Source organism: Ornithorhynchus anatinus, chromosome 6 (genome assembly GCF_004115215.2).
Source record: "Ornithorhynchus anatinus isolate Pmale09 chromosome 6, mOrnAna1.pri.v4, whole genome shotgun sequence".
NCBI lineage: Eukaryota > Metazoa > Chordata > Mammalia > Monotremata > Ornithorhynchidae > Ornithorhynchus > Ornithorhynchus anatinus.
This window is the reverse complement of record NC_041733.1, coordinates 22,688,176-22,697,658: the sequence shown is the minus strand read 5'-3', so window position 1 is coordinate 22,697,658 and position 9,483 is coordinate 22,688,176. Positions and strand designations below refer to the sequence as shown.

At 52.6% G+C, this 9,483-nt stretch overlaps 1 protein-coding gene across 1 annotated transcript; it reads right to left on the bottom strand.

The window, feature by feature from the left end:
- Positions 1-3,710: 3,710 nt before the first annotated feature.
- On the bottom strand, positions 3,711-7,276 carry LOC114812796 (elongation factor 1-alpha, oocyte form-like). The gene is made up of 8 exons (XM_029067026.2): positions 7,130-7,276; positions 6,880-7,029; positions 6,614-6,793; positions 5,628-5,924; positions 5,389-5,539; positions 4,542-4,798; positions 4,186-4,420; positions 3,711-4,018 (listed from the first exon to the last, which is right to left on the bottom strand). The coding sequence occupies exons 1-8, from the start codon at positions 7,259-7,261 to the stop codon at positions 3,897-3,899; spliced, it is 1,524 nt and encodes a 507-aa protein (XP_028922859.1). The 5' UTR covers positions 7,262-7,276; the 3' UTR covers positions 3,711-3,896.
- Positions 7,277-9,483: the final 2,207 nt, after the last annotated feature.

The window sequence follows — 9,483 nt, the reverse complement described above, 5'->3', positions numbered from 1 at the left end:
TACCAACATTAATTCAGTTTTGTCACCCTCTGTCAGCCTATCGGTTTTACCTCCATAACCTTGACTCCTCGCTTTCCTCCAAACTGCCCCCTTGGTAATCCAGGCACTCTCATATCCCAGTTTGACTATTGCATCAGCCTCAATCCATCAGTTGTATTTTTTGAGCATTTACTGGGTGCAGAACACTGCACTAATTAGTTGAGAGAGAACAGTACGATAGAGTGGATATATACTATCGCTGCCTTCCAGGATTTTACGATCTAAATTACAGATAGGGAAAGCACAGAATATAAGAATATATGTGCTGTGTGGCTGGGGGTGGGGTGAGTATCAAAGTGCTGAAACCAAGTGCACAGGCAGCATGGAAGGGAGGGCGAATAAGGTTGCTAAAAAAAGGATAGTCAGGGAAGTCAGTCTCCTCAAAGATCTTCCTGCCTCCAGTCCAGATTTAATTCACTGCCTGGATCTAAATGTTCTTACATATCTTACTCCTCAAATATGGCTATTTGAGGCTACCCATTCCTCTCCTCAAGACAAAACCCCTGACCATTGCCTTCAATGGCACCCGATCAACTCTCTCCTCTCACTATACCCCAGCTCAGTATTCCTTCTATCTACAAATCAGGAGAAGCAGCATGGCGTAGTATAGAGCATGGGACTGGGAGTCAGGAGGTCATGGGTTCTAATCCTGGCTCCGCCACTTGTCTGCTATGTGGCTTTGGGCCAGTCGCTTCACTTCTCTGTGCCTGTACCTCATCTATAAAATGGCGATTGAGACTGTGAGCCCCATGCAAGACAGAGACTGTGTCCAATCCAATTTGCTTGTACCCACCCCAATTCTCAGAATAGTGCCTGGCACTTAACAAGTCTAAAACAAATACCGCAATTATTACTATTATTAAATGTAACTGTCCTCCCCCATGAATGGGGAGTGCTTTGCTTTGCACATAGTAAGTGCTTAACAAATGCCATCATTATTATTAAGCACTTATACTATGTGCCAAACACTGTACGAAGTCCTGGAGTAGATATAAGATAATCAGGTCCCACATGGGGCTTACATTCTAAGTAGGAGGGAGCACAGGTTTTGAAACCCCATTTTTTCAGATGAGACAACTGAGGCACAGAGAAGTCGAGTGACTTGCCCAAGGTCACACAGCAGGTAAGTGGCAGAGCCAGGACTGAAACCCAGGTCCTCGGATTCCCAGGGTCCTGGTCGTTCCGCTAGGCCACAGCCTGTACCAGACCTATTCCTGACTTTCCTATTAACCTTTCCCTGGTCTCACAGTCCCAGCAGCACCAATGCACTCACAGCAATAATACTGATGATATTTGTTACTGGCTTACTTTTGTGCCCAACATTGTCATGAATGCTGAGGTCGATGCAATACAATCAGATCTACCCCTGTCCCACATGGGACTCCCAGGTTAAGGGGGAGGGAGAACAGATATTTAATACCCATTTTACAAATGAGGAAATTGAGGCAAAAAGAAATAACAATAACTTGTCCAAGATCAAGTAGCCGGCAAATGGCATAGCTGGGATTAGACTACAAGTCTCCCGATTCTTAATCCTAAACTCCTTCTGCTAGGTCGTACTCCTCACAAAGCTACAGCTGTCTGTGTTCATGGTATCTTAAACTTAGATCTCAGATAAAGAAGTTTAATTTAACTGGATCAGAATGTTTACCCACCATTAGATTACAAGTCTTGTTAAACACCCAAACTATCACAAATACACAAGCAAACATCCCCTTAAGTACAGAATTCTGAATGTGTGTACAGCTAGGTTATATTCCTTGAAAATGTGGTTCCATTGTGAATGATTGTATCATGGGAGACATTTTTCCACATAGTTAGCTTGGCTCCCTTCAGAATTTGGAAACCCCACCCTCACCCTCAACTGCTGATAACGAGCCAGGAAGGGGAAGTGAGGGAGGTGCCACCCACAGCCTTGCAGCAATTATAAAAAAAAAAATAATGGAATGTGGGGTGGGGAGACAAGGGTTTGGGGTTGAGTTAGGAGTGCAGAACAGAGCAGGAAAACTGCAGGGAAGAGAGCAGAAAGGAAGTAGACTGAGGTGCCATTGAAGGCAATGGTCAGGGATTTTGTCTTGAGAGGAATGGGTAGCCATTAGAGGGTTTTGAGGAGTATGTACAGAACATTTAGATCTAAGCAGTGAATTAAATCTGGACTGGAGGGAGAAGGAAAAATGGTGGAAGTTGACTGACCTGCAATCATAGAACAAGGAGCAGAGCTGCCAGCTGCTGGGGAAAGTTAACCAACAATTGAGGAGCTATCTCTGGGTTGTCCATATTGTGGGGTGGCTGTAAACCAGGGTGCACTTGTACCGCTAGTCAGCATATGGATAAAATAGCTGCATGGATGCCAGAGTGATCCAGCAAGCAGGATTGAAAGAATTTAAATTTAATTTGAAATAATTTAAAGGCTACTCTGAGCTTGCTGATTGGAGCTCATCCACAAAAGATTCTGGGAAATATACTTCCTAGGCTCCAGGTGCTATTTCCACTTCAGTTCTTATGCCAGTTCTACCCCCACTAGATGACTAAATATTTTCACAACCAGATTGTGACCAGACAGGGTTTCAAACTTTCCCCCAAATCCCAACATACTGATATCCTGATTTAGTGCTGGGGTGACTGTCAAAGCGATTACTTTGGTTTCCTCTAGATCTTAATCTTGCTTGTCTCTGGCTCCCAGAAACCAGAATCCCTCCATTATTTATTTGTTCCTCCCTGTCGATCCCAAGTTCCACCTACAAGATCTAATCTGTGTCAAGAAACTTGGGAGTTTAGTCTCTTACTGTATCACGACTCCCACTTTGGTGTTTGATGTAGTCAGGGATGATTTTTCAGCCTTTTCCTCCACCATACACATGATTGTGTATGAGCGGCTGGAAAGAACCCTATTGAATATATTTTATTATTGAAATGGAAATTCCTGCCACCCTGACTACATCAGTGAAAACTATGCCCCATTCCATACCAATACCATTGGCTTGATTGCTAAAATGCAGAATACTGGGAGACAGGAAGAGGGGGCAAAAAGCAGCATTCCAGGCCTTCTTTCTTGGTGTGGTTAGAACCATCCCAGCTGGTTTTCTGATTAAGAGCTACACAAACCGTCAGACAGGCCAGAGAACACTGGGATTTACTTGGTTGGGGAACTTCGCCTAGGAAAGTGAAGCAACTTCTAACACCAATCATGTGTATGGTGGAGGAAAAGGCTGAAAAATCATCCCTGACCTGTTGTATCTAAGTCATAGCTGTGAAATTAAGTCCAGAATTAGTATTCTCAGTCTCCCACTAACCCATGTTGAATGTAAAATGGGAACACAAGGTTGTAAACTTGTTGAGGGCAGAGAATGTGTCTGCTTATTCCCCTATATGTGCATAGTGCTATAAGTGCTCATTAAATACAAATGAATAGTGTCCATGCATTCACTTTCAGTCCCTTAGCTCAGGCTTCTGCATTTCACTATACAATTCCATCACTATCCGCAGGCCTTTCCTTCTCTCTCCTGCCCCTCCCTAGAAACTGCTTTTCTTCAGACCATTTGGCTTCCAGCTCCTAGGTGCTGCTCTTTCAACGCCTAACTCAAAACGCGCAAGTACATTCCTCAGTGTGTCTGCTGCTAATTGAAAGACACACGGCCAAGTCACTTACCCTTTTTGGGCCACAATTCTATTTAAAAAAAGAAACCTTACTCTTATGTGGAACGGACCGACCGTGGGGCTCAGTACAATGCTCTGCCCCTAGGAAGCACTGAATAATCTGACTAGACCAAACGACAGCAAGAAGGGTTGGTTCCATTTTATTCCCAGACGGCCCCACACCGACCGCCACCAGCCTTGCGGGAGAGGTTCGCGGCCCTTCATTTCTTGCTGGCCTTCACCGCAGACTTGGTCACTTTGCCCGCGGTGGCCGCCTTCTTCTCCACCGACTTAATGACCCCCACGGCCACGGTCTGCCGCATGTCCCGCACGGCGAAGCGGCCTGCAAGGGGAGGCGAGGCCGAGGTGAAGTGGCCGGGATGGCCGCCAGGGGGCGAAGGACACACCACACCACCCCGCCCCGTCGGGGCCGCGCTCCCGACCGTCGGGGCCGCGCTCCCGACCGTCGGGGCCGCGCTCCCGACCGTCGTGCCCCTTCCCGCGCCTCACCTAGAGGAGGGAACTCGGAGAAGGTCTCCACGCACATGGCCTTGCCGGGGACCATGTGCACCAGGGCGGCGTCCCCGGACTTGAGCGCCTTGGGGTTGTCCTCCAGCTTCTTGCCCGAGCGGCGGTCGATCTTCTCCTTGAGCTCGGCGAACTTGCAGGCGATGTGGGCGGTGTGGCAGTCCAGCACCGGGGCGTAGCCGGCCTGGATCTGGCCCGGGTGGTTGAGGATGATCACCTGGGCACGCGAAGAAAGGGAGTGAGCCCGGGCCGCCCCGTCGGGGTTGGCGCATGCGCCTGGCGGCCTCTCCCCCGCCCGTCTCCGCGTGCGCATGCGCATGTCCGCCCGCCGCCCCCACCTGGGCCAGGAAGCTGCCCGCCTCCATGGGGGGGTCGTTCTTGCTGTCGCCGGCCACGTTCCCGCGGCGAATGTCCTTCACCGACACGTTCTTCACGTTGAAGCCCACGTTGTCCCCGGGCAGCGCCTCGGCCAGGGCCTCGTGGTGCATCTCCACCGACTTCACCTCCGTGGTGACGTTGCTGGGCGCGAAGGTGACCACCATGCCCGCCTTCAGGCAGCCCGTCTCCACCCGGCCCACGGGCACGGTGCCGATGCCTGGCAGACATGGGCACGGACCCCGGTCAGCCCGAGCCCCCGGTCGTGGTGCCCCCTGCCCTGTCCTCCAGTTTTCCCAGCGTTGTAGGCAGCAGCACCACCACCACCACCATCCCCCTGTCTCACAAGGCGACAAACCTGGCATCCTCCTCGACTCATCTGTCTCATTCAACCCACATACTCCATCTGTCACCAAATCCCGTCCGTTCCACCATCGCCAAAATCCTTCCTCTCGTCTCCACCTTAACTGCCCTGATCCTTATCCTTTCTTCCCATGACTACTCATTCAGCCTCCTTGCACGCAACGCATTCAGTCACCTTGCCCCCCTCTTATTTTACACCTCCCTGATTTCCTCCTATAGCCCAACCTCTCACTCCTCTTATTCACTATACCTTCATCTCACCGCCGACCCCTCCTCCACTTCCTCTTCTCCCATTCCCTTCACTTGAATCTGCCCCCTCCATTCACCCCTCCATCTCCACAGCAAGGAATGATTACCAACTTTATTACATTGTACTCCCCTAAGTGCTTAGTATAGTGCTCTGCACTCAGTAAGCGCTCAATAAAAACGATAGATAAGCTCGCTCACCGCCGATCTTGTAGACGTCCTGAAGCGGCAGGCGGAGGGGCTTGTTGACGGGACGGGACGGGGGGATGATGGCGTCGAGCGCCTCGAGCAGGGTGACACCGCTGGCATTGCCCTCCTTCCTCTCCACCTTCCAGCCCTTGAACCAAGGCATCTGCGGGAGCCGAGCGTCTCGGTCAGCCGTGGGCGGCGAGGCCCCTCTTCCCCCCCTCCCGGGGTGCCAGCCCGAGATGGGCACTCACGTGGGCGCTGGCCTCCAGCATGTTGTCCCCGTGCCAGCCCGAGATGGGCACGAAGGCCACGGCGGCGGGGTTGTAGCCGATCTTCTTGATGTAGGCGCCGACTTCCTTGGAGATCTCCTGGAAGCGCCGGGCGCTGTAGGGGGGCTCGGTGGAGTCCATCTTGTTGACCCCCACGATGAGCTGCTTCACGCCCAGGGTGTAGGCCAGCAGGGCGTGCTCCCGGGTCTGCCCGTTGCTGGAGATGCCGGCTTCAAACTCGCCCACGCCGCCAGCCACGATCAGCACCGCGCAGTCCGCCTGCCGGGCGGGGGAGACCGGGGTGACCGGCCGCACACAGCCCGCCGCCGCTTCCCTCCCTCCTCTCCCTCCTGTCCTCATCTCCCTCCTCCTTCTCCCATCTTCCTCATCTCCCTCCTCTCTCTCCCATCCTTATCTCCCTCCTGTCCTCCTCCCTCTCCCTCATCTCCCTGTCTTGCCTTCCTCCCTCATCTCTCTCCTGTCCTCCTCCATCTTCCTCATCTCCCTCCTCCCTCTCCCATCTTCATCTCCCTCTTGCCCTTCTCCCTCCTGTCCTCCTCCCTCTCCCATCTTCATATCCCTCTTGACCTTCTCCCTCCTGTCCTCCTCCATCTTCCTCATCTCCCTCCTGCCTTCCTCCCTCTCCCCTCTTCCTCATCTCCCTCCTGCCTTCCTCCCTCTCCCCTCTTCCTCATCTCCCTCCTGCCTTCCTCCCTCTCCCCTCTTCCTCATCTCCCTCCTGCCTTCCTCCCTCTCCCATCTTCCTCATCTCTCTCCTATCCTCCTCTCTCTCCCATCTTCCTCATCTCTCTCCTATCCTCCTCTCTCTCCTCCACTTCTTCATCTTCCTCCTCCCATCTCCCTCCTGCCCTCCTCCTCCTCCCTCATCTCCCTCGTCCCTCACCTGCCTCGTCCCTCTCCCTCATCTCCCCTCCCCGCCGGCGCCGTGGGGGCGGCCCGCGCCTGACCTGGGAGGTTCCTGTGATCATGTTCTTGATGAAGTCGCGGTGTCCGGGCGCGTCGATGATGGTGATGTAGTAACGGCTCGTCTCGAACTTCCACAGGGAGATGTCGATGGTGATGCCCCGCTCCCGCTCCGCCTTCAGCTTGTCCAGCACCCAGGCGTACTTAAAGGAGCCCTTGCCCATCTGCGCCCGGAGAGAGAGGCCGGAGGAAGCCCTCAGCACCCGGGACCCGGGCAACGGGCCGCCCCCAGCCTCAGCCCCGACCCCACCTCGGCCGCCTCTTTCTCGAACTTCTCGATCGTCCGCTTGTCGATGCCCCCGCACTTGTAGATGAGGTGGCCGGTGGTGGTCGACTTGCCCGAGTCCACGTGGCCGATGACCACGATGTTGATATGGGTCTTCTCCTTGCCCATGGTGTCCTGCGGAGGGGGGGAAGGACCGAAGCGCTCAGAGACCCCCACACGGGACTCCCAGGGCCCCCAGACCCTTCCCCGAAGGCCCGGTCCAGCCAATCCTCACCTCGGAAGTGAAGCGGGGAGAATCGATCCAGATGCTCGGCTTCAAGAGGGTCCTGCTGCTCGCTGACTGGGGAGGGTTGCCCTGACACAGGTCCCGGGCCTTTATAGCCCCGCCCGGCCCGGCCCCGCCCATTGAGGGGGCCGTGGATCAAACACGGTGCTAAGGGGGCCTGTAAACACCTTGTCAATCCTGCTTTCAGGACCCAGCGGGTGTCTGGGAAGACGGGGTAAAGGGCTGTTAAATTTGTCTTTCCTCACTCCTCCCTAGCAGCTCCTTCCATTTGATCGATCGATAGTATTTTTTGAGTGCTTACCATGTGCAGACCACTGTACTAAGGTCTAGGGAGAGCACATTTTCTCAGACAAGTGGCAGATAAGTTCCCTGCCCACAAGGAGCTTACAGTTTCTCTCTCCCCTCTCCCACCCTGACATGGGGCCTTCCTGCCCAGCTGCCTTCCTAATACACCCCGAACTAGAATCCCCTCTCCTTAAATCTCCCCCTTCAGAAACACCCACCTCTGCCAGGAAGCCATCCCTGATTTACCATCCTCACTCCCACTGCTTGGATGATGCCAGCCTTTCCACTCCCTTGGCATTCACACATATCTTATGGGTGTGATTTTGTTGTCTTATTCCTGCTCAGGCCCTCTCCTCCCGATTCATTTAATCATATTTACTGAGCGTTTACTCCTGATGTTTGCTCATCTCAGCTGTCAGCACGTCAGCTCCTTCACTGCAGGGACCTTGTCATTTCCTCATCTGGCAATTCTTTCGAAGTCTATACTGGGTTTCCTCTACCGTACATACTCACCTGATGATGAAGCAGTGTGCCCTAGTGAAAAGAAGATGGTTCTAGGAGGCAGGAGACCTGGGTTCTATTCCCAGCTCCTTCACTGATCTGCTATGTGACTGGAACCTAATCACTTTACTTCTCTGTGCCTCTGCTTCCTCAATTTAGAATGTGAGCTCATGCGGGGACAGGGGCTGTGTTCAGTCTGATTATTTTGCATCTACATCAGTGCTTGGGCCACAGTAAGCACTTAATACCATTATCTTAATTATGTGGAGGCTGAACTGAGAGCTCTGCTTCCCAACCCTTCAAAACCAGCTGAGCACCCTTGGCAGTGGAGTTGCTGGGAAGATGAAAGCAGCTGCTAGAAAAGCAGCATGGCTCAGTGGAAACAGCATGGGCTTGGGAGTCAGAGGTCACAGCTTCTAATCCCAGCTCCGCCCCTTGTCAGCTGTATGACTTTGGGCAAGTCACTTCACTTCTCTGGGTCTCAGTTCCCTCATCTGTAAAATGGGGATTAAGACTGTGAGCCCCATGTGAGATAACCTGATTACCTTGTAATCCCCCAGCACTTAGTACAGTGGATGGCACATAGTAAGTGCTTAACAAATATAATTATTATTATTATTATTATTATGCGATCAGGCTGCCCGATTTCCTGCCTGGGATGCCCCCCCACCTCTTGGCAGGAGACAGGAGGTGAATGTCTGTCTGGTCCCAAGAGGGCTAATTCAAGGGGGCCATCAGAGTAGCTTCCTCAAGGCTCCAGGGTCACTGGGCTCCCATTAAGAGAGGAGATATCCATACTGGACTGCTGCTGTCACCCCTTTAGTGGACCTTCCAGCTCTGCTTCAGTTACCCTGAAGAGGTGGTAGCAATACAGCAGTTGCAGCTGCCGGTGATAACAGAGTCCAAAGCTGTGTGCTGCAATGCTGGGAAGCAGGAGAAATACACCTCCCCCTTCGGAAAACACCCTTGTCAGGAATTCTGACGCTGAGGACTACGGGGACTGGATCGATGGTTTCAATCTAATCAGTTCTGTCGGTGATATCTCTGTTGGTTCTTTGAGCAGAGTCTGGAAGGCTTGGCCTATTTAATTTCCCCTTCTCCTTTGGGGGTTTGGACCCAAACCATGGGAGTCTCATTATAGCTGCAGTTTTGAAGACCATTAGTGGAACACACTTCTCATTGCTTGGTGGGAGACTTCCAGAGACTCAATAGCTGAGTCACTTCCCAAAGACATTGGCTGACCCTGGCTTGGGGGAGCAGTCTTAAAAAAATAAAAGGAAAACATCATCCCATGGAGACTGTGTTCTTCCACAGATGTGGGGCACTCTGGTTCCTTCCCCTAACCCGGAACTTGCTGTTCATTTGGGGCTCTGTCTCAGACTTTCCAGAGAGTGAAGAGTCGAAGCCTCTCCCTTCATCTCTTCTCAGCAGAAAGTAAGAGCAGGTGGGTGTTTAACTCCAGTGTCGACGTGAGTGATCATCATGAGAGAAGGAAAGATGCCTGCTCTAGTGGCTTCGCAGAGCCTGGGTTCATTTTCCTCAAGCTACCCTCTCAG

Bases quoted from the DNA above. Each gene is read 5' to 3' on its own strand.
- LOC114812796 (XM_029067026.2), bottom strand. From the start codon at position 7,261: ATGGGCGGGGCCGGGCCGGGCGGGGCTATAAAGGCCCGGGACCTGTGT. The intron at 7,030-7,129 runs GTGAGGATTGGC...CCCCCTCCGCAG, and splicing joins CTCCCCGCTTCACTTCCGAG to GACACCATGGGCAAGGAGAA. The intron at 5,540-5,627 runs GTGAGTGCCCAT...CGGCTCCCGCAG, and splicing joins TGCTGGAGGCCAGCGCCCAC to ATGCCTTGGTTCAAGGGCTG.